At 41.5% G+C, this 26220-nt stretch overlaps 1 protein-coding gene across 1 annotated transcript in view; it reads left to right on the top strand.

The window, feature by feature from the left end:
* Window positions 1-1821: 1821 nt before the first annotated feature.
* The window catches only part of LRIT1 (leucine rich repeat, Ig-like and transmembrane domains 1), a 64693-nt gene continuing 40294 nt past the window's right edge, over window positions 1822-26220 (top strand). The window contains exon 1 of the mRNA XM_044298192.1: window positions 1822-2110. Within this exon, the coding sequence (XP_044154127.1) occupies window positions 1989-2110 (122 nt within the window). The 5' untranslated portion in view covers window positions 1822-1988. The remainder of the gene's footprint in view (window positions 2111-26220) is intronic.

Raw genomic sequence — 26220 nt, 5'->3', positions numbered from 1 at the left:
AATTGACCTAATTAGTGTTAATTGGTCTTCCAGCTCTTCGTTACGCTCAAATTTACTTTTTCCAGCCTCTTATTGCTACTTGTGCCAACTTTTTTGGGATTTGTTGACACCGTGAAAATTTGAATCAATGTATTTTTCCTTTAAAATGATACATTTACTCGGATTAAACATTTGATCTGTCATCTATGTTCTATTACAAATAAAATATTGACATTTGCCATCTCCACATCATTGCATTCAGTTTTTATTCACAATTTGTTTAGTGTCCCAACTTTTTGGGAATCCGGTTTGTATATATATACAGTATATACACACACACACAGGTAGATAGCTGCTATACCTTGTGTCTTGTAGTAATCACATATATATGCTGGTTTAATTACATTAAACAATCCTCAAAAAATGAAAATTCTAAACGTGTGGAAACTGAATATACGTAAATGGATGATTGAGGCTTGATGCTAAATTTCAAGTTAAATCAAGTTTTTATGTTAGACATATGGTCACATTTGACCTCAGCATATGAGGGGCTAAATGTCTGCCATTGGAATTGCGCTAAGTCCCATTTAAATTAGATGGGTTATCTAACACCTTTAATGACCCCTCCAATGCCTGCGCCCCTTATATAGATTATACTTACCCCGCTCTTTGGCACCCGCATCACTCCTGATCCCTGTATTGCCGCTTATAGACGGGGGCAGTCAATAGCTGGATGCGATGGGGACAAGACTCCCTAGCATCACCTGCGATGCAACCATGTCCAAAAAAAGCCGGATTCGGCACTATTGGCTTACATGGTTTTTGGTGCCGATCCTGCTTCTTCAGTTTCCCATGCCGCACACAAAAATACTGCTCACAGCAGTTTTGTGTCTCTCATGGGAACGCAACAAACGAAATGCATTCTAGTGCACTCCATTCCGGTTTGTTCAGTTTTGTACCCATTAACAATGAATGGGGACAAAACTGAAGCGTTGAGAGCCTATGCCTGATCTTAAAACCAGAAAGAACAACGGATATGTGAAAGTAGCCTTAGTACATCATTTTCAGTGATTTTTCTTTTCAAAATGTTGCCATGTATTTCCACGTATTTATTTATATTACATTGTGCAGGATGTTTTTTATGTTTAGCTGTGTGTGCTCCTCCTCTCATTGGTTGCTTTGTGCACACAGAGGTAACAAAGCGCACTATATGTTCAGGGTCTGCTTTGCTGAATGTAGATGCCCAATGGTATAGATTGGTTTAGAGTAGGTCCTGCCTGACTGAATCGTGTGTGTTTTGATAAAAATATATTGGCTGAGAATCTCAGATTTTAAATATCAGAATGAGGGCTTAGTCTATATATTATATTTGTATCTACTGTGTTAGTGCATTATTTTCAGTGATTTTACTATACAGGTTTTGCCTTTAAGGGCTCCTCTTATGTTTTATTCTGGCTTTCTGGCGAACCATGTTTTTGTTTGAAAGGGGACACTGTACATGTATTTTCACAGATTATTAATGCACAGTATGATGTTTTAAAATTATCTATTTCAATAATTCCCTAGGAAGCAAATCAGTCCAATCCGCTGCTAATCTGGGAGCTGCAGAAATGAACTTTCATTAGTAAATTATTTACATCTTAATATTTTCATACAGCTTTTTATAAAACAGCAGGTCAAATATAAAATTGTTTGTCTCTGAAATTAAGTGCTACATTTTAGAAACAAATTGTGTCCGGAAATTCCATACGTAGTTGTCTAACCCTGTGGCTTTCTTTCATAGCGGCTTAGATAGACGCCTTCCTATGACATTCCAGGAAGCAATAGGCAGCGACAGGAAAATAACCAAGTCCTCTCACTAATCCCCTATCCTATTTTATCTGATGGACTGAGCTGCAGCTAAAGCATCAGTCTGTGACTGGAAGCCGAAGACACTTAACAAGATGTGATCAGGTACAACCTGTGAATATCTTCAGCTTCCCAAAGGTGCTACTCATGGTTAGTTCACCATGTGTGTCTCTTTGGTCATCTTTGGTTGCCTGGTGTTTGGAAGTCTTCCTTTCTTTTGCTTTTCCTGCCCATCTCAGTGCAGCTGCACATTCCACTCACTCAGCGATGGCTCTAAATCAAGGTATGTCACTCATGTGTCATATACCCTTACATCTATCGAGAACCTTTCTATGTCCTTCTACCTGGTGCACTTATTGCTCCTTTGCTATTATTTTCTCTTTCAATTTGTGCTGCTTCTTCCTGTGGCCAAAGGATTAACTTCTGAGCAGTTTGTAATCTGATTTCAAAGAAAGCATTGAATGCCTTCTGTACTGTATAGAGATTGTACATTTATATAATGTGGCTATGAGGAGAAATGCAGGCATCATCACAAATTAATAGTATTGCCTATCTAATAGATACATTGTATTTATTAAGAAGTAAATGATTTGGTTAGAAATGATGCATTTTAAATAGCGTTATTACATATGTACATTCTTTGTTCATGTGTTTTACTATTTACCTACATTTTCCGTGTTTCCTCCATCATGATGTCTAGGGCTCATGTGCAGGGGCACAAAGCCTATATGTAAAGTTTGGAGCCACACAGACTCTGTGCTGTACCATATGGGTGCTGAGTGCATATTTTCTCCCCTGGAAGCATACATAATGTATACATATAAAGCGGGAGTTCAGGGTATACAACTATTTTTTGTCTGATAAGGAATAAGAGACTCAAAAATAAAGAGGCACAGTAGAGGATCCAGCCACATCCATGGAAGCCTTATAATGGTTCTGTACAATATGTTCATAGTCATATGCATGAACAGTACACATCATATTCTATGAGTTTTGCTAGTTTTGATGAGCTAATGAATAGAATATTACAGTTCTAATAATACATAGTTTGGCCTGTATCACTTTATTTTTTATTGCAGAAAATGGTAAGAATTCAATCGTCGTGCTTACAATTCAAATACCAAACCCTACTATTCTGAATCAAAATCATGGCAGAGGGTTCAGGTTCATAAATATGATAGACAATGAGGAGTCTGATGGCAGAAAAAGACCACATGGTCCATTTAGTTTGTCCTTATATGTTCCTGCTCATGGCCATATTTTGCAATGCAGATATACCAGAAAAATTGAGAAATTGTGTTGATAATTTGTGTTTACATCCTATTACTTGCCCACCACATATAAAACTAGTGCCGACAATGTTGAGGTACAGTATGTACATGTAATGTCATACATGCTACAATGTATGTAACACTTTCAAGAATATTTAGTCTGCAGCTGTCTGTCTTGTTTGTCACATCGATGAAGCATTATAATAAATGGAATTTGTTATTTATAACGTTTTCTTTAGTGGCCTTCAGAGATTCACGGCGTTTGATGATTGAGTGTATACCATTATACCATGTATGCCTCTGTATCAAATTTGTGGCTCACATAGGTACTGTAGAGCCCCATAAAATCTATTGTCGCCACCATACAAGGTTGTCCTGACCCGTTATATGCTTCCAATGCCTAGCTACAAAGTGCATAAAGACAACATTACATCAAACAATAACAAAACTTAAAAGGCACTACACGCCAGAGAAAATACTATGAAAATTGAAATTCCTAATATAAATCATTTGAGACTACAGAACTCTTATAATTTAATACAAATATGAATGTAAACTATTTTCATCATAACTTTGATCCTCATTGATTTAATGGCCGAATGTCTGTAAAACTGTTTGATCCGTGAATGTACCGTAGGCCTGTATTTTATTAGGTTTGCCAGTATCTATATGTATCAGCAACCATTAATTTAATGAAAACGTGCTTTACTGCAAGTGACCAGTCCATTTAATTACCATACTAATGACAGAAGAGAAGGTCACTACCGTCCAGGCTGTCAATAATTCTAATTGCTCTTAACCCATCTGCTTTATGGCCCTGAGCCCAGCAGCATATCAAGTACTAGATTCTGATTGACATAGTACTACAGAAAATAATGCATGAAATCTGGTATCATCTTGTACTCATAACATTTTAAATATGGGATAATTTATCATAATTTAATTTTATTCATGCTAACACATGGGCAAATTTTCAGAACCAATTTGGCTATCTTCGCTAGAGCCTGCATATGCAGGATAGGATGAATGCATGTGATAAAAAGGAGAGCTTGACCACGCAAGCAATTATTCCAGCATGTTGCAAATTTTCCTTGACACAATCCTTATGTTTGATAGCATCAGGAATTGGGTGCACCAGCACTACATAGGAGGTCCGGAGTTAGGCACTATCCATGAGACATCTATCCGTCTAAGGACACATTCTTAATATTCTTCAAAAACTGCATCCCACCATAGGAAAGCAGAGAAACCTTTCCTCTAGGTTTGTCTTTTCTGCTTTTTTCTAGTAGGATCCAACCCTACTTTGCATTTTGGCAAGAATTATATAGACATATGTAAAATGTGGCATTATAAATGTGTCTTTACAAATGTAAAAATTCTGGTACCTATTCCTTATGAATGTTTAAAGAATCTACAATGCGATTATGATTCTGTACTAATAGATTATATGTGATGCACAGTTATGATAAGGGTATGTTCACACTAGAGGTGAGTGAATTTCTTGAAATTAGTTTTGTGTCTGATCCTGTGAATTTTTCCAAAAATTGTATTCAGGTCTGAATTAATTCTAACCAAATCAAATATGTTCCGATTTCGTAGAAAAAGAGTATATGACACTAAGGTCTGCTAGGATTATACTTTCTTCTCTCAGAATCCAGAGGAAATATATATGTTGTAGAAGATCAGAGGAAGACTGACATATGAAACTGCACTGGAAAAGAGACATGCAAGACAGTTCTCCTTCCAAAAGGAAAAGAAAATTAAGGGGATCATTTATATTAGGCATATTTGTGACACAGATTGCGGCGCAAAGGTTATTTGCGTTGCAATCTGTCACTTTTCCTCCTCGCGCCAGGTCTAAAAAAGTGGGTGTGATGTGGGTGGGTCACCAGCTAAGGGGCTTATTAAGACCGGCATCTAAAATGCTGGCCTTAATAAATTAACTCCTAAGTGTCTCAAGAGAAAATTGCCCTGATTAGCTGAGTGATCTTTGTCAGATACTGGGAGGTACTCTTTCTCATTATGGAGACCATGTAGTATGAATGAAGAGTATTGTAGTCCAGCGAATGCTTGCTCTGTCTTTCTGGGAAAATATATGCAAATTAGCACATCTTAGTTCTGCTGGCATCAGAGAGGCTTAATGTTGTTTTCTAACAAATCGATTTGTCTCATTAGCATGATTTGTTCACCTGTGAGGGGCTATCCACGTAGGTGAAGTGCCCATCTGCCTCTTGTTTAACAGGACTGAACATTTTGCTGGGCCTTGACAATCACATGCTACTCAGGGGAGCAGCGCAAGTGCAGGGGCTTTGCTTCAGCTAGTAGAGCCGCAACTACGAATGTGCCTCTACACTTCAGGATATTGATGCATGAACAGTCACTGCAGTCACTACTTGGATGTGTCATGGCAAGATCTCAGATTTAACTAACTCACACTTACAGCATCATACACGTGTAAATCCGTCCTCAAATGTAGCCAAGGAGCAACATGTTTTAAAGTGCAAATAAGATTATATCTTGGAATGCCAATAATTGTAATTTTAACCTGGTTCCTTTGTGTTAGATCTGTTTGCCCAATTATTCTTTGCTTTCTCCTTGCCTGCTACAGTGTTTGAGCTCTGACTGTTTAGTGACCATTTTCCAGCCTGTGTGTCTCAGTAACTTTTGTCTTTTTTGGTTCTGACTCCGCTTATTTTTGTTACTGCTCTTGGTTACTGCTTTGGCTTTGGTGTTTGACTGCTCTGTTTTTGGCCCCAGCTAGTATGACTACTCGCTCCACCTGTTAGCAGCTACCTACAGAACTCAAGATACGCTTCTATACCACCTGCAGGAACAGCTCATCATTAACTAGTTACGTTCCTGAGTGGGATTGTCACTATTGGTATGGTTATTCCGCTGTAAGCAGGGCCCACTACCAGTAAGGCTGGCAGTGGGTGTGCAGTTTCCTGGATGGGTGACCTGCATCAGTCAGTTCCATCACACCATCAGACAAATTAAAATAGGGATTCAGAAGGGCTACCCTAGAGTATCCAAAGGTTTATGACAATACTGTATAAAACAATAAAACATGTGCTCTCCATTAGGCATATTCATACATTTGTTGCGCTGAATCCCTTATTTGTACATCTTTTATTATTTTATATAGTATTATAATAAACCTTTGGATACTCTAGGGCCTTGCTTCCGAGTCCCAATTTCTCTTTGTCTCCTTTGCATTGAATTCCATGACCATTGGTTTGAAGGGAGGGACCATTCTCCTACATACCTATGCTGATTGGATATAGCATGCTATTCTCGTTGTTGTGCCTTGATTTGCACAACACTTTCTGGTAAGCTGTGTTGCTAGCAAATGTGCACTTTATCGCTTCCAGCGATCATTAGCATGCGGGAGACACGGGGAGGTGTGGGCAGCATTGTGCTGGCTGTACACACCTTCCCTAGTCTTCTTATGGGTCCTGCTATGGTATCCTGACCAGGCACAGTGGCAGGCCATAGTGCAAGAGGCGCTTATTATGACCTGAAGCTGTGCGCCGTCAGGTCACAGTACACAGCAGGACCCAGAAGAAGTGATGGAACAGTGTGTCCTGGATCTGCGGTGCCATCCAGAGAAAGTGAGGTAGGTTTATTTATTTTGTAATGTCTGATCTGAGGTCTGACAGGGGCTGATTTGGGGTCTGATGAGGGTTAGAGGTTTGATGAAGAATGGGTATCTAATTTGGGGGTCTGCTGTGAGGTTTGATGAAAAAAAAAGAAAATTCTTATTTTCCTCCTCCAAATCCTAGGTGCATTTTATAATCCGAAAAATATGTTAGGACTAAATCATTATCTGGATCACTATTTCTCATCCTATACTACACGCATCTCAGGGGGGATGCAGTGCAAGTTGAGGGGGTACACGGGACTTCCTGAGAATCCACCAATATTTAATTGCTGATTCCTACGGCTTTTCCACATTCAACTATATAACTGTTCTTGTGACGGTGATACAGGTGAATACTATGGCCTGACATGGGAGCTGATGTCTTTTCTCTACTGTTCACTCTCATAAAGCTACAGGCCACTAGGCCTGGAGCTTATCAGAGGATGGCACAGGAGGCACAATAACATTATCGGGACCGTATCAGCTGGGATACAAGCAGCTTAGGCCACAGCCCAGAAAAGGCTTCTGTCCTGCGCCACCTTGCAGACAGTGGCATGGAAGTGGAATATTTGGTTTTGTTATTTTCCTTTGGCACCTTGGGGCAGAATACTATTGAGCCCCAAGTTATCATTATTACTAGGGGCACTATAGGGATATTAGTACTGCTGGTGGCACTAAAAGGGCTATTTGTCTTTTGGGACAGCATTATGAGGCTTGATTACTACTGGAGTTACACTATGGTGGGCTCTATTACTACTGGGACCAGTGGCAGATTATAATAGGAGCGTTTGGGTCGGCAGCCCCAATCCTGTCGTCACTGTGGGCCCCATCGCCGCTCCAAATGCCCCTTATTGATTTGCAGTCACACAGTATAAAGCACAGCACTGCCGCGAGTCACAGTGCCACACTAACAATCTACAGCAGGCCTACAGTTATAACGTCCTGACGTTTGAGTCAAAATGTTCTGCACTGGACTTAGAGTCAGCACCGCCTCCATGCTGGCCAAGAGTACAGGAGCATTCCAGCAAGAAGAGAAGAATGAGGCAGCAGGAGACGGCTTTAAGGCCTCTTTCACACTACCATTTTTTTTTTCCCGTTTTGCGGGCTGTTTTTTCCGTTCCGTATACGGAACTATTCATTTTAATGGTTCCGCAAAAAAAGCTGAATGTTCTCCGTATGCATTCCGTTTCTGTATTTCCATTTTTCCGTTCCGTTGAAACATAGAACATGTCCTATTATTGCCCGCAAATCACGTTCCTTGGCTCCATTCAAGTCAATGGGTCCGCAAAAAAAACGGAACACATATGGAAATGCATCCGTATGTCTTCCGGATCTATTCTGTTTTTGCGGAACCATCTATTGAAAATGTTATGCCCAGCCGAATTTTTTCTATGTAATTACTGTATACTGTACTGTATATGCCATACGGAAAAATGGAACGGAAACGGAAACACAATGGAAACAAAAAAACAAAACAACGGATCCGTGAAAAACGGACCGCAAAACACTGAAATAGCCATACAGTAGTGTGAAAGAGGCCTAAGGGTGAGCACATTGCTTGGAGCACTGCACAGAACACTGCAGTCAGGCACTGCCCTGAGACAATGCTGCTTCAAGTCTGCAGGCCATGAGTGCTGCCTGTAAGGGGCAATGTGGGGCTGGGAGCTAACCTTGTGGCTTTGGGACATGTTGAATGCCAGTCTGCAATATGTGTATTTATGAAGTTACATAACCACTGAATTTAGCGACCTTTCAAGAAACAGCATGGCCAAAGGGAAAAAAAAGACTCTTCTGGTCTTCTCTCTTGTTGGCCATGTAGTTTCTTGGGAGGCAGATAATTGGCAGTGCAAAATAGCCACAAAATTCACTGTTTCTGTAACTGCAGAAAAATGGTAGATTGTCATGCAAAATTGCCTCCAAATAATAATGACACTGCTGCACCCGTATGTGAAGATGCTGCAGAATAAAAAAAATAAACCTTTATGTAATGTATTATATACCACTGCTTAGTCATCCTCCTAGTAACCCTTAATTAGCATGATTATCCACTACCCTACCGCCGTACCACTTGTAAGCGAATATTGTCTTTAACCCCTTAAGGACACAGCCTTATTTCACCTTAAGGACCAGGCCATTTTTTGCAAATCTGACCAGTGTCACTTTAAGTGGTGATAACTTTAAAACACTTTGACTTATCCAGGCCATTCTGAGATTGTTTTTTCGTCACATATTGTACTTCATGACACTGCGAAAATTGGGTCATAAAAGTTTATTTTTTTGCATAAAAAAATACCTATTTTACAAAAAAATTGGAAAAATGTGCAAATTTCAAAGTTTCAGTTTCTCTACTTCTGTAATACATAGTAATACCCCCCAAAATTGTGATGACTTTACATTCCCCATATGTCTACTTCATGTTTGAATTATTTTGGGAATGATATTTTATTTTTTGGGGATGTTACAAGGCTTAGAAGTTTAGAAGCAAATCTTGAAATTTTTCAGAAATTTACAAAAACCCAATTTTTAGGGACCACTACAGGTCTGAAGTCACTTTGCGAGGCTTACATAACAGAAACCACCCATAAATGACCCCATTCTATAAACTACACCCCTCAAGGTATTCAAAACTGATTTTACAAACTTCGTTAACCCTTTAGGTGTTGCACAAGAGTTATTGGCAAATGGGGATGAAATTTGAGAATTTCATTTTTTTGCCTAATTTTCCATTTTAACCCATTTTTTCCACTAACAAAGCAAGGGTTAACAGCCAAACAAGACTGTATCTTTATTGCCCTGACTCTGCTGTTTACAGAAACACCCAATATGTGTCCGTAAACTACTGTACGGCCACACAGCGGGGCGTAGAGTGAAAGGTGCGCCGTTTGGTTTTTGGAAGGCAGATTTTGCTGGACTGGTTTTTTGACACCATGTCCCATTTGAAGCCCCCCTGATGCACCCCTAGAGTAGAAAGTCCCTAAAAGTGTCCCATCTAAGAAACTACACCCCTCAGGGTATTCAAAACTGATTTTACAAACTTTGTTAACCCTTTAGGTGTTGCACAAGAGTTATTGGCAAATGGGGATGAAATTTGAGAATTTCATTTTTTTGCCTAATTTTCCATTTTAACCCATTTTTTCCACTAACAAAGCAAGGGTTAACAGCCAAACAAGACGGTATCTTTATTGCCCTGACTCTGCTGTTTACAGAAACACCCAATATGTGTCCGTAAACTACTGTACGGCCACACAGCGGGGCGTAGAGTGAAAGGTGCGCCATTTGGTTTTTGGAAGGCAGATTTTGCTGGACTGGTTTTTTGACACCATGTCCCATTTGAAGCCCCCCTGATGCACCCCTAGAGTAGAAAGTCCCTAAAAGTGTCCCATCTAAGAAACTACACCCCTCAGGGTATTCAAAACTGATTTTACAAACTTCGTTAACCCTTTAGGTGTTGCACAAGAGTTATTGGCAAATGGGGATGAAATTTGAGAATTTCATTTTTTTGCCTAATTTTCCATTTTAACCCATTTTTTCCACTAACAAAGCAAGGGTTAACAGCCAAACAAGACTGTATCTTTATTGCCCTGACTCTGCTGTTTACAGAAACACCCAATATGTGTCCGTAAACTACTGTACGGCCACACAGCGGGGCGTAGAGTGAAAGGTGCGCCATTTGGTTTTTGGAAGGCAGATTTTGCTGGACTGGTTTTTTGACACCATGTCCCATTTGAAGCCCCCCTGATGCACCCCTAGAGTAGAAAGTCCCTAAAAGTGTCCCATCTAAGAAACTACACCCCTCAGGGTATTCAAAACTGATTTTACAAACTTCGTTAACCCTTTAGGTGTTGCACAAGAGTTATTGGCAAATGGGGATGAAATTTGAGAATTTCATTTTTTTGCCTAATTTTCCATTTTAACCCATTTTTTCCACTAAAAAAGCAAGGGTTAACAGCCAAACAAGACTGTATCTTTATTGCCCTGACTCTGCTGTTTACAGAAACACCCAATATGTGTCCGTAAACTACTGTACGGCCACACAGCGGGGCGTAGAGTGAAAGGTGCGCCATTTGGTTTTTGGAAGGCAGATTTTGCTGGACTGGTTTTTTGACACCATGTCCCATTTGAAGCCCCCCTGATGCACCCCTAGAGTAGAAAGTCCCTAAAAGTGTCCCATCTAAGAAACTACACCCCTCAAGGTATTCAAAACTGATTTTACATACGTCGTTAACCCTTTAGGTGTTGCACAAGAGTTATTGGCAAATGGGGATGAAATTTGAGAATTAAATTTTTTTGCCTAATCTTCCATTTTAACCCATTTTTTCCACTAACAAAGGGTTAACAGCCAAACAAGACTGTATCTTTATTGCCCTGACTCTGCCGTTTACAGAAACACCCCATAAGTGGCCGCAAACTGCTGTATGGTAACACGGCAGGGCGCAGAAGGAAAGGACCGCTATATGGCTTTTGAAGGGCAGATTTCGCTGGAATAATTTTCAGGTGCCATGTCACATTTGAAGACACCCTGAGGTACCTCCACAGTGGAAAACCCCAAGAAGTGAACCCATTTTGGAAACTACACCCCCAAGGAATTTTTCAAGGCATGTAGCGAGCACTTTGACCCAACAAGCGTTTCATAGAATTTAGAAATATTTGGCTGTAAAAAGGAAAATCTTAATTTTTTACAAGAAAATGTCTCTTTAGGCCCACATTATTTATTTTCACGAGGGGTAACAGACTAAATTACACCCACAATTTGTTACCCATTCTCTCCTGAATATGGCAACACTTCATATGTGGCCGTAAACTGCTGTATGGGCACACTGTAAAGTTCAGTGTACTGATAAGCATCACCTGATGTATTCCGTATCCTACAAATTTTATATATATATATATATATATATATATATATATATATATATAAGCAAAGTTCTAGTCCCCTTTTGTAAAATAACACCCGTCAAGGTATTCATCTAGGGGTGTAATGAGAATTTTTAGCTTTGTTATGGGTTTTATTAGAATGCCAATTGAAATGTGGAGAAACGGGAAACTAGAATTTTTACCAGCATACAGTTTCAAGGGGGTGTTTTATAAAATGATCAAAGGGGGTTTAGTTAAAGTCAACAGAGGTGTGGTAGATTCTAAAGCAATCTTTTATGCAAAGACCCGGCTTTGAGGGGCACGTCTCACAATAATGAATTGTGTCTTTCCTGATTCCATTTCTGGAGCATACCCGACACCTTTTTTGTGGCCTTCTCCGTGTCTCTGTGGGGGGAACTACCCCAGGGAAATGCTGTCCTCGTATTATTCTGCTCTCACTTCCTGTGGCCCTGCTCCCTTCCCCTTCCTGTTCCCCAAATAAAAAGTTCTTTATTACTTTTTCTTGAAAGTGCAGGAATTTTCTTCTGTTTCCTGCACTTCTGTAAATTACAAAAGCATTATAGAGGGCAATTTGCGTCAGGTGCAATGCCAATTTTTTATACCATGCCCGAGTTTTGCGGAGGGCACTGTATGGTTGCAGTACCTGGTCTGACAGATCCACCCCTCCCATAAACTTATTATAGTCCTGGATGCACACAGGTTTGGGGACTGATTCTGTGGATCCACGAACTGGAACAGGGGTTGATCTGTCGGCATGTATGGTAGTAAGTACAAAGACGTCACGCTTGTCTTTGTACTTAACAAGCATCATGTTATCATTGCAAACTGCCCTGCTTTCCCTCACTCTTATCCTTTGGTCTATAAAATTTTTAGGCAGATGTTTTTGGTTTCGTCGGATAGTACCGCATGCAACAGTGTCTCTGGAAAACAGGCATTTCAGTAGTGGGACACTTGTGTAGAAGTTGTCAAGGTACAAGTTGTACCCTTGACCTAGCAGGGGGTGAATCAAGTCCCATACGATTTTTCCTGCTATTCCAAGAATAGGGGGGCACTCTGGGGGTTCAATTTTTGAATCTTTTCCCTCGTAAACTCTAAATTTATGGGTATAGCCACTTTGGCTTTCACATAGTTTGTAGAGTTTGATGCCATATCTGGCCCGTTTGTTGGGCAGGTATTGGCGAAAATGCAGTCTGCCCTTGAAGTGCACAAGGGATTCATCAATGGACAGATGCTTTTGGGGGGTGTAGACTTGGGCAAACTTGAGATTATAATGATCTATAATGGGCCGAATTTTGTATAAACGATCGTATATAGGATCATTAGGGGGTGGACAATCTGCATTATTGTTATAATGTAGAAATTTCAGGAGACTTTCGAATCGGGTCCTTGACATAATGGTGCGGTATAGTGGTGTGTGATGTAGAAGGTCATTACTCCAATATGACCGTAGTGATGGTTTTTTAATTATCCCCATATTAAGTATTAGACCCCAAAATTTTTTCATCTCCAAAGGGGTCGTGGGAGTCCACTGAAGGGGTCTTGCATAGTATGAGTTGGGGTGGGCAGCTAAAAATTGATTCGCATAAATATTAGTTTGCTCCACCATCATGTCTATCAATTCATCAGAAAAAAAAAGGTGGAAGAAATCAGCTTCCGTGAACCCTGCAGTGTTCACATGAATGCCTGTAGTGGCCGTAAAGTCCGGCAACTGAGGTACAAAGTTAGTAGCAGAAGTCCAGCTGGGGTCATTTGTAGAAGCTGATGCGCTGCTAACTCTACTGCGTCTGTGAGAGGGTTCGTCAATTGATGAATCAGAAGAAGAGCTATACACAAGAAAAGATTCTTCTTCTCCACTGTCAGCGTCAGACTCTGAGGCAAGTATTTCATAAGCCTCCTCGGCGCTGTACACCCGTTGAGACATTTTGTAAAATTTATATATATATATATATATATTCAGGAAAAAATTGAAAAATAAAATTGTGGAGCTTTATATTACTGGTAAAAGATAGAGGTTCGGAGGTATGGGGGGGGGGTTGAAACAGAGTATTTATAATCGGGGACAAGTACGGACGTCCCCAATATTTTTTTATAATTTTTTTATTATTATTTTTTTTTATTTTTTTTATTTTTTTTTAATTTTTTTATTTTTTATTTTTTTTTCAATAAACGTCTAACTTACCCTAAAATAAGAGCTCTAACCCTAATAACACCCTAACTAACCCTAATGATTTGCCAAAAACAGGTATGGATGACAGGGACTGGGATGCTGATGTACTGTCACTATTGGCAGACAGCACACAGGCACAGGGTCACAGGGGACTAATAAGTGGGTGATGAAGGGCACAGGAAACAAATGAGGGGTGATGAGGATCACAGGGGACAGATGAGGGGCACTTTTGGTGTGTGTGTGTGTTTTATCACAGGTCTAACTGCACTGCCTCCAACTTCTCTGACTGAAATGACAGGATCGAAGTTGAGAGATAGCGTCCTGTACATAACTCATTGTGATTGGTCCACAGTCAGGACCAATCACAATGAATTATGTTCAGACAGCTATTTCTCATCTCCGATCCTCTCATTTCAGCGACAGCCGGGTGCCTGAAGAGGAGGAGATGTGTGCGCGCATGCGCACACGCATGATATCGCTCATGTGAACGAACGGGATCTGCGGCGGTGATCTGCAGCCGGGACCACAGCTGATCGGTCCCTGGCTGTCAAGGGGGAGATGTTTGGTCCCTGATACAGCACGGTAATATGCGCATCAGGTGCGCGATCTCGGCAGGGGAGCATTTAAATGAACGCCGTGCATGTACGGCGTTTTGCGTTCTGGCACAGTTTTCCCCGCCGTACATGCACGGCGTTCTGCGCTAAGGGGTTAAAAACGGCAGACACTCGGCCAATTTGCCATTTTTCATCTCTTCATCTGCCTGGAAAAAAAGATCACCCTACAAAAAATGAGCCCTCACACATAGTTATAATAAAGAAAAAAGTCAGAATATGGTGATACAAAGAAAAAATTACTGTTTTCCAAAGCTTAATTTTTTTTGGGGGTATTAAAACACAAACAAGACATACAAGTTTGGTGCCGATATAATCTGGATGATAGTAACAGGTCAGTTTTACCGCATAGGGAACGCTGTACTAACAAAACCCATACAACTATGGCGCTTTTGTGTTGTTTTTTTCCAATTTCATTACATGTGCAATTTTTTTTCCAGTTTTCCCTTACATTGTATACCATAATAAATGGTGCCATTAAAAAGTGCAACTTGTCCTGCAGCAAACAAGCCCTTATACAGCTATGTGAATGGGGCAATAGACTCTACTGGGGGCCATAAGCACATAGCTACTGGAGGCGCCATAGGATGCAGTGTAACTATTGGGGTTGCTATAGGGGGCATTATAACTGCTGAGAATACTTTAGGGAGTGGATAATGGAAAACTGAGGAAAGTAAGAAGTTTGTGTGGTATACTCTGCAGAGAGTTGACTAAAATAACATGGTCTGCTTCCGGTGAAGAAAATGAGGAAAGAGAACATCTACATCAGAGGAGACATCACTGGATGTAATAGATATGTAGTGCACCCTGTATGTGTGACCGTGCAGAATTTAATGTCCATCTAAATATGTCTTTATCATTATGGCTGGGATGGAGAATGATATACTGTGTAGTATACTGTTATTTTCTCGTGGGCCCAAGCTCGAGAAACAGCCCCGGGCTTTTGGGCCACTTAATCCGCCCCTGACTGGGACCACAATATTAGGGCATTATTACTTCTGGGGAATTCTCTGGCTGCTTTGTTACTATTGAGTGGTACTATAGTGGACTTTATTATGACTGCAGGCACACTAAGGGGACTGTAATACTACTGGGGTAATTATTACTGACTTTAATACTATTTGAGGAACTCTGGTGGGCTTTTCTTTTTACTTCTTGGGCATTATAGGGGGCATTAGTACTACTGGGGGGCACTTTAGGTTGACATTATTACTTCTTGGGCATACTATGGGTGCTTTATTACTACTAGGTGGCACTATGATTGGCTTTATTTATTGCTGGGGCACGTTATGAGGGCTTTAATACTACTGGAGTCATTACCCTAGACTTTAGCATTACTAGGAGGCACTGTAGTGGGCTTTGGTCACTCTTGCGTTTTTCTCCCTGTTTGTTTTCATCCAAGTTACCAACAGAAATTTCCTACCCAGCGGGTAATATTTAAGTGACTCCAGAGACAATTTCATAGCCAGACACCCTCGTTCCACTATGGCATAATTTTTCTCTGCCGGGGTCAACTTCCTACTTAGATACATCATTAGGTGTTCCTCACCATTTATCACCTGTGACAGGACCGCTAACAAGCCTGTCTCAGATGCATCAGTCTGGACCAGAAACTTTTTTCCGAAATGAGCACTGGCTGTTGACATAGAGCAGACTTTAGGCTTTGAAAGGCCTTTTCTGCCTCTGGGGTCCACTTCACCATTACTGATTTAGGGCCTTTCGTTAAGTCAGTCAATGGTGCTGCCATCAAGGCAAAATCCGGTACGAACCGTCGGTAGGGCCCTGCTATGCCAAGGAAGGCCCTGACTAGTTTTTTTATAAAGGGCCCAGGCCAGTCTTGGATCGCCTCTACTTTATTGATCTGGGGTTTAATGAGCCTTTTACCAATAGTGTAGCCCAGATATTTCGCTTCCTCTATACCCACTGCACATTTCCCAGGGTTTATAGTTAGGCCAGCATTACTAATGGAGTCTATAACGGCCTGTACCTTCCAGAGGTGACTTCTCCAATCAGATGAAAAAATGACCACATCATCAAGGTAAGCGGCCGCATAGTCACGATGTGGCTTCAAGATTAGGTTCATCAACCCCTGAAATGTAGCAGGGGCTCCATGTAACCCGAACAGCATCACTGTGTACTGGAACAGCCCTCTGGAGTGGAGAATGCCGTCTTTTCTTTAGCATCATCTGATAATGGTATCTGCCAATACCCTTTTGTAAGGTCAAGGGCCGTGATGTACCTTGCTTTCCTAAGCCTCTCAATTAGTTAATCTACTCTGGGCATGGGGTACGCATCGAATTTTGACACCTCATTTAGCTTCTGGAAATCATTACAAAATCTCCAAGCCCCATTAGGCTTCGGGATTAGGACAATAGGGCTTGACCACTCACTGGTAGATTCCTCAATGACCCCTAACTCAAGCATGTGCATGACCTCAGAGGATACTGCCTTTATCAGTGCTTCTGGTATCCTGTAGGGCTTTAGATTCACCTTACTGTGGGGCTCAGTTCTCATGGAATGCTTTATCAGGTGGGCACGGCCTGGTAGGTCAGAAAACCTCCTTCTATTTTTCTGTAGAAACTACTTTACTTTCTGTTTCTGGAGTACGGACAGTGCTTCACAAATTTTTACCGGAGGAATTGGTAGTGACACCTCCTTAATCATGGTCTGTGTGGCCACCAATGACTCCCAATCTTTCCACGGCTTGATCAGATTTACGTGGTTCTGTGCGAGATCTAGTACCATACGTCTATAGGGTTTGTTGCATTTATTAACTCAATGCAGCAGGTTTCCATTCATGGCAAAATGCGGAAATTTTTGGTCAGCTTCTGGTACCTGTGGTACATCATCTATCACAGTAACATTTCCGTGAGCACTCATGAGAGTGGGGTCTCTCAATTGCTCTGTACCAAAGTTACCCTGAGACACCCCTAAGCCAACACTTTTTCCCCAGTTGGGGAAGCTTAATCTTCGCCAGCTAAACACCTGCAATGGAAAAGTGTCATTATCAGGTGCGTCACAAAACCCCACATTTCCAGCAGACATTTCCGCTAACATGACATCTTAATTTTGCACCATTGTTTTCAATGGTCTCTTCCTTTAAACCATTGGATTCAATGGGCCCCTCATAGCAATGATTATTTAAAGGAGAAGGCACAGATTCTGCAGGAATGTTTCTCTTCTCCCACAACTTCCAAAACAAGGGGAAGTCCCGGCCCAATATCATATCATGCATAAGTCTTAATACGAACCCGACTTTGTAGGATACAGTCCCAGCTGGAGTCTCAAGCTTAACGCAAGCCACCGGGTATGATTTTGCATCCCCATGGATGCACAGCACATTTACTCTTTTGTCCAGCACATAATTCCCAGCCATGAAGCTGGCATGCACTAAGTTGACCAGACTACCAGAGTCCAACAGGGCCCTGACGGCGCAGTCATTTATCACCAGGGAACACATGTGCGGCTCAATCTCTAGTCCAGGTGAGGCCGCACACACTGGCACTGCATACAGCGACTATCTTCGGCTACCTGCACACTCAATGGGCTCTGAGGTCAGAGGGCAATAGGCAGCAATGTGTCCCCACTCTCGGCACCTCCAGCGCTGAGGTGTCCCGGGACTCCTAGGTGAGAAGACCTCTCCGGGCCCGGACTGCCCAGGAGACTCAGCCTTAGGCCCATGCCCAACCTCTAAAGCCTTATTCCCTCTTGAACCCTTCCACACACCCCAACAGCTGGAACTCTCTTACCCACAGATGACACGGGTCGGGTACTCTGGGGAGGTGTTGGTGCGTTAGGGATATCACGGAGGAAGTCCTCAGTCGCCAGTAACCTTTCCACCAGGTTTACAAGCTGATCCGCAGTTTAGGGTCTCTGTGTCCGACCCACCATTGCAGCTCCGCCGGGAGGGCTCTGAAGTAGTGATCCACCACTCCTTTCTTCACGATCTGGTCCGGTGTAGAAGACTCAGGTTCCAGCCACTTCCACGCAATATGGAAGAGGTCAAACATCTGAGATCGGGCAGGCTTGTCCATTGTGTAGCTACACGTGTGGACCCTCCGGGCACGAACCGCCGGTGTAACGCCCAAACGAGCCAGGATCTCCATTTTTTATTTGACATAGTCCCGGACATCCTGCTCCCTGAGGTCATAGTAGGCCTTTTGTGGTTCACCAGTCAAAAAGGGCACAAGGACCTATTGGCAGCCTCTCTCTTTCCGCTACCCTCTCAAATACGGTCAGGTAGGCCTCGATATCATCATCAAGTGTCAGTTTTTGCAAGGCCCGCTGCACAACCCTCCTCACATTCAAAGTCTCTGGGGGGCTTACCTCCACTTGTGGGGCTGGAGTTACAGCAGTCTCTCTTATTGCAGCAATATACTCCATCAGCAAATTATTTGTTTCCTGTTGCCGAGCCTGGGCCTCCACCTGAGCCTGCTGTTGGGCATATAAGGCTTCTTCCTGTCTCTTTTTATCCTCTGCATGCAACCTCTACTGTTGCTTCATGGCCTGTTGTTGCCTTAGGTTAGCCTGCACCAGCTGCTTCATCATTTCCTCCATGGCACTTGATGCACTTTGCATTGTAGTTGCAGCTTTTACCCAGGACATTAAATCATCAACTGTCACACCGTTGCCCTTAGCAACCTGCTATTGTCTTTTTCAGCAGGGACGCTTGCCCGCATCCGGCACCAATTGTAAGGGGTTACACTCTCAGGTAGGGCGGCGATGACAAATTCACTTGCAGAGCACAGGGTTAAAGCCCAAATGTTGCTTTATTTTTTATTAAACCAAACCAAAATAAACACCTGCCCGTCTGGGCTCTGGCTAATACAGTGAAGTTCCTAACTCACCTATTAAACACAGTTCACACAGAGAATTCGGCATCTCTAGCCAGCAGGGCAGCCAGCTTCCCAGACTTTCTCCAGGCATTTCTCTCCCTAGACTGATAGCCTGGACTGTGCTTTATTTCCTCTTGACGATCCCAGCTGGCTTCAGCTGGGGATCCCTCAGGCTAGGGGAAAACCTGTCCCGGAATTGGGTGGACTGGGGAGGTCCCTCTACCAAGCCTACCTTCTCCCATTCCAATAAAATCCAGCCTATAAACTTAACAGAACTGTCTCAGCAACCTACACATTGCTGAGACCATTTTAACCTTCTGGATTTTATTTACCTCACCCAGTTGAGGAAGCTGGGTGTGATATGCACCCCTTCCAGGACTTTACCATACACTCTTCTGTTCACCTTACCACAATATACACACGTAAGGAAAATGGCAGCACTCCAAGGTGTCAGGTGCAAAGTCCTTGCAGGATATTGGACTAGTATAATCCACAGTCGATAGAAGAAATAGGTAACAAGGCAGCACTCCAGTCTTCAGTAACAAGGCAGCACAGGAAGCACCCTGGTCTTCAGCAACAAGGCAGCACTCCGGTCTTCAGTGGGACTGCAATGGGGTCGAACGTGGCGCCAAATTATGCAAACATTTTTATGTCACACATGGAGGAGAATAGTATCTATGTGAGCCACCACTTCAGACATATTCTGGGGTGGTGACATTACATTGATGACGTCTTCCTCCTTTGGACAGGTACATCATAGACTCTAAACAATATAGACCCAGATGTTAAATTTACATTAGTCTCATCAGAATTGGAGATCCAATTTTTAGATGTGACAGTGAGAAGGGATGGGGATCTTTTGAGTACTGATCTACATAAAAAGACTACAGCTAAAAACACATTACTCTGATATGATAGTAATCATCCGAAACCCATGCTAAAATCTTTACTGTATAGTCAGCTGCTACGGGTTAAAAGGATTCTGGGTTATGAGACAGACTTACGGAACAGGCTGAAGGACATGGGAACTAAATTTGTTAAGAGGGAATACCCTAAAAAACTTGAGAACACACATACAAATAGCGTTTTAGCTCTCACCAGGGACACTCTCTTACAAACAACAAGGACGGATAGATCCAAATCGCATTCCCTTTATCTCTCATTTCTCATCCATGAGTACACGGGTGGGGGATATTTTGAAGAAACATTGGCCTATATTAGCCAGCAATTTCAGACATATACCTGAATTCCATATCCCACCTCTATTGTCCTATCGCTGTACATCCAATCTTAAGGATCAGCTAGTGAATGCAGATGTGGGCACAACAAAACGTACATTACGTGCTTACTTTGGTTCCACCAAAACAGGTTGTTACCCATGTCACAACTTTGTCAATTGCTCTCTTATGTTGAGAGGTTCCTTCTTCACACACCCTGATACAGGAACACAATATGACATTAAACAATTTTTGACATGCGATTCCACCTACATAGTCTATCTACTTGAATGCCCCTGTCGCCTCCTGTATGTAGGGGAAACGACATTGGGAGGTCCAAATTAGACTCAACCAGCATCAGATATATAATCTGTGAAAATAAATTAGATTTGCCAGTGGCCGAGCATTTCACTGCTCTTTGTAATATATTCTTTGTTTTTCTTTTATAGTTATAGGAGCTTTTTAATTTTTTTTGAACGACTGATCATCATGAAGCCGCCACCCTACAATAAATCCCTGTGTATATTTTTACATCGTTTCAGTTTGTTTTTACTGTATATATCTTTTCATGATGTACTTTTTGTAAACTATATTGCAGAGCGTATCGCAATTGAAGTTGATAATCCTTCCTGGACACCCCAGATCGCCTTTATTCCAGGTGGAAATAGGGCACACCTAACGGTGCCGCTCTCTCCTAATGGGATTTCTTTGTGTGTTTCTGGTGGATGTCATATATGGAAATTGCGGTTCAGTTCCTGTTTCTCACAGGAGAGCTATAGAGGTATACTATAATAATTCAGGTTATAACCAGTTATTGAATTGCATAGACTTTATTCCCCTTCTTCCCATAGTTCTAGACAACTTAATGTCATGACCGGCCCTGTCATATATAGTGGAAGACTCAGAAGTGGCGAGTCTTACCGCTATGAGTTGATCTTTCATGCGCAGTGAACAGCCTAAGATTCAGCGAGTCCCATTACAACTGTGGGCATCACATTACTCTCTTGACGCATGCATGAGAGTTTGTGTAGTTCTTGCGCTGCTTGCTGTTAGCACAAGCGCACGGTACTCTACAGAACGCCAACCAGTTATCACATGTGGGGACTATTATGGGTGAGCACCTCATGATTTTCAACTTCGCACAATCATGCACTTTATTAGCACAGGTGCACTTTATGATTGATATATCAGTGTCAATGAATCATAATTATGAATTTTGAGGAATATAATGTATCATGCTCATTGAAATTGTATTTTTTATACATCATGTTTGAACACTGATCCTGACATTGTAATTATATAATGAACTTTATTCTGATTTATATTGTTATTATACTTTTTTGTATCTGGAAATTCTGTTTATTGATTGATTGGTGATAATGATTCGTACTTGAGTGCAACCCTTATTCATACACTTGTTGTGAGCACTGTTATCACTGCTTGACAAAGGCTCCATAGAGATAGAGTCTGCATAGAGAGGAGCTGAAACATATATATATATATATATATATATATATATATATAGATAGCACAGAAAATCCGCAGCACTCCTTGAAGTAAAAAAATGTGCAGTTTATTCACACATGTCAGAAAAGACAACGTTTCGGTTCTCTCACAGAACCTTTCTCAAGTCAGGTGCTTGAGAAAGGTTCTGTGAGAGAACCGAAACGTTGTCTTTTCTGACATGTGTGAATAAACTGCACATTTTTTTACTTCAAGGAGTGCTGCGGATTTTCTGTGCTATTTACCCTGTCCTGCATCGAGGGACTACCGCGGGCACCTACACAGCTATAGCTGCATATTGAGGAGTGCTGCCTGACCTTTTCTATGGATATATATATATATATATATATATATATATAATAACGAGAGTTCAGGGCGGCACACCTTGTTGCAAGTAATTTGAGTGCCAGCGATGTTTGCACTTTACCAAAGTGTTAAATCCAAATTAAATAAATTCACCGCAGCACGTTCAATGGTGAAAAAACTGTGGGATCCTTTATTCACCCAAGCGACGTTTTTCCAGCAAGCGGACCGAAACGTTGCTTGGGTGAATAAAGGATCCCACAGTTTTTTCACCATTGAACGTGCTGTGGTGTATTTATTTAATTTATATATATATATATATATATATATATATATATATTTATATAAACGTGGAAATTGGGCAGCACTCCTTCTATGTTGCGACGGGTGCCTGTGTTAAACCCTTGATCACGGGTGTAGATGTAAGTAGAAGAAATACACTGCACTCTGAAAAACGTGAAAAAAAATTGTCTTTTATTCACACATCACACAGCAACGTTTCGGTTCTCTAACAGAACCTTTATTGGCTTGAGAAAGGCTCTGTAAGAGAACTGAAACGTCCCTGTGTGACGTGTTAATTAAAGACACATTTTTTTTTTCACGTTTTACAGAGTGCAGTGGATTTCTTTCTACATTAGTATGTATCATCATTTTTAATCTCCAAGAATGAATTCAAAGTATTGGTACAGTTTCCTTCTCTTATTCAAGTGTAGCAGGTGTGGACTAGTATGTCTACTAAACGGATATGGCATAGGGCTACTCCAGAGGGTGTTGTCAAGGTGAGCTCCTGGTTTTCACCAGTGATCACTGCAGGGATCACAAGGCAGCTGCCTCTAGAAGTAGTCTCCATTCAGAGGCTGCTGACCCAAGCTTGTCAACTGGTGCATGGCACCAAAAGCAGACAGGTAATAGTGTCGTCTGTGGACACGCCAAGGTCAGGACAGAGTTTGTGCAATATAGTAGTCAGGCTGTAGGTTAGGACAGGTGGCAAAGGGTGAACATGGAGATCAGGCAGGGTTCAGAACAGGCGGCACAGGATCAGGCATGTGACGTCAGAACAATACAATAGCGTACCTTTGCAGAACTAGATGCGCTAGAAACCTATATCTCAGACACCTTTCCATAGGGGAAAGCATCCTATGTTCCTCAGGAAGTGCTGATATTAGAAGGGGACAGATTTAACCATGTTTAAGCTGACCCTTTAAGAGCTAGCGTGAGCATGCCCCCTAAGGAACTGAGCAGCAGGCAGGCAGGCACACTCTGTAGCAAAAGATACTATGGAGCAGTGGGAAGAGTAAGTACTCTTGTTCCCAGTGGGAGATAGTGGCAGGCATGGACTTCCAAAATCAGACCCGTACAATATTTTTTATTAATTGAAAGTATTATTTATGTTCTTCATATTGTTTTTAACTTATTTGTTCTGTAGTTAGCCTAGAAGAAAGAAGATAATGAAGACTGTAATAACATACTAGGCATTGGTGTAATGTATACTAAATATTGGTATTGCTTCTCTAGCAAATGGGGCCTTTGCAGGGTTGCAGGAAATCAGTTTTTTTCACTATTGCCTTACCCATCTGAAAAATACATGCATGCATTTACTACCAGACTCAAGGATATATGTTGTAATAAATAAGCCTGAAGTCTGCTGACATCTGACAATGAAGCCATAATGTCCTTGAATTCCCCACAAATCCCCTCTGTCTTAGCAAAACGCACCCACGTGTAAAGGAAAAAAATTAATTAGGTGTATGTTAATTAACTGGTTTTACAGCAGTTCTCCAGTACAGTATTATACTGCACGTTTGCCTTTTATTGTACGTACATTTTTGTAAAACAAAAGTTATAGCCTCTCATAGAATAATAGGAGAATGGATCATTAGGAAGTTATTTATCAGTTGTCTTCATAGTTTCATTGATTTCATAAGTAAGTTTGTATGCAGTATACTATAGCATTAAATAGCACTTTACTGGATGATCTGGGACACAACTCAAGCCAATCATAGGTCTCAACATGTGCTCTAAGTGATAGGACCAGTAGCCAATTTAGTTACGCATGCAGGTGACCAAATTGGATTAGACCCATCTGCTAAGCACATGGGCCTGCGGTAGGATTTCTTACAGCCTTTAACAATTGTACCAGAATACTCTTCTGTCAGTTTAATTCAGGACTCTTAAGGCTTTGCTGTCACTTTGTGGTATTGATATAGTTTTTACATGGAGTTTTTGAATCATAAATGAAAACAGATTTATAATAGTGTACACATGCTTTATTTTGCCTCTTCTCCTGGACTTCATGAGCACTTTTGAATAAAAAAAAAACTGCACTATTTTTTTTTTGGAGTCCAAGGCAATTGTATCAACATAACCCAGTTACAATGCCCCTACAACAATAACAAAGACCACAGTGTATGTGGATTGCCTTAAATAAAACACAGTATCCAAGTCTACATTTAGCCATAAGACCCCATCATAAGTATCAGTCACCCTGCTCCCATACTGTCAGGCACGATGCTACTCCATAAATTTAACCATAAGACTCCCTTCCATGAATACCAGCCACAATCCCGACATCCTACAGTATAGACTCATCTTGTAAAGAGGAACTTTCATGGTTTTTATTTATTCTAGATAAATACCTTTACTTGCGGCGTAACCCCCCTCTGATGCTGCCACCCTGCCTGTTTTTTTTTTAAATATCGCTCCTGCACCCCGCTGTGTTCCCCTGTAGTTTTCCTGCTCAGTATGTTAATACTGATCATCGGTACAGGGAGGAGGAGACACCAGGGTTTCTCAATGGGTGTCTCCTTCTCCCTGGCTGTGTCACGATCCAATCACAGCGGAGAGCATCACAGCCAGGGAGAAAAAAAAAACCTCACCTTCTCCCTGGCTGTACCGCGGTCCAATCACAACGGAGAGTGTCACAGCCAAGGAGAAGGTGAGTTTTTTCTTCTCCCTGGCTGTGACACTCTCTGCTGTGATTGGACTGCTGTACAACCAGGGACAAGGAGACGCCCATTGAGAAACCCTGGTGTTTCCTCCTCCCTGTACCGATTCTCAGTATTAACATACTGGACGAGAAGACTACAGTGGGGCACATTGTGGCGCAAGAGCGATATTTCAAAAAGACAGGCAGGTACCCTGCAAGTAAAGGTATTCATCTAGAATAAATAAAAACAATGAAAGTATTTTCTTTAATTTGTCCCACCCTGCTCATTATCACAGTTGGGTCAGAATTTAAATGTGAGTAACCAGAAGGCCTTGAGTGCAGGAAATGGAGAAGTGATCTATTCCCGTCCCATGATCATGCAAATGTTGCTGTCTGGGATCTTTCTGCGTGATCAGCAGCATGCTTACCTTGTTTGTTGAGCCATATAGCTGATTAAGTTAGATCTCTGGCATACAGGTACAGGCAACTGTACCTTAAACAGTTAGGGGCACATTTATTAAGACTAGTGTTTTAATAACATGGTTATATCGGAAAATAATAATAATAATAGCAATGGGTTCACTCATCCCGAGTCATCACATAGTATAAACTTCAGACAAGACTCTTTATAAAGGCAAATCTCTACTCCTCTTATCCATCTTTATGATGCTTCGCGATCTGACTGTAACCTTCATGGTCATTGCTGTCAATCAGCATTGTGTCAGTTTATTTCACTATGTAATATTTCTGTTCTGACAATATTAATTTGAGTCCTTTAATTCCAGACCAGCTTCTATATATATATTTGTTCAAATTTTCCTTGCAGATTCAGCATCCCAGATCTGCAATAGTGATGAGCAGCATAGGCAATATTCGTTTTCGCGATATTTCACACATTTCTGTTCTAATATTCGCAAAAACTTAGCAAATTCTAGAATTCATGATCTCCAGTAATTATTTTCTTGATTGTACCAGTGCCTCTACAACCACCACCACTGAGACTAACGGTAGCGCTACTAACACCACCAACACAGCAATGCTTAGG

The sequence above is a fragment of the Bufo gargarizans genome, chromosome 6 (assembly GCF_014858855.1).
Source record: "Bufo gargarizans isolate SCDJY-AF-19 chromosome 6, ASM1485885v1, whole genome shotgun sequence".
NCBI lineage: Eukaryota > Metazoa > Chordata > Amphibia > Anura > Bufonidae > Bufo > Bufo gargarizans.
The sequence above is the reverse complement of the archived record's forward strand: the minus strand, read 5'-3'. Positions and strand labels throughout refer to the sequence as shown.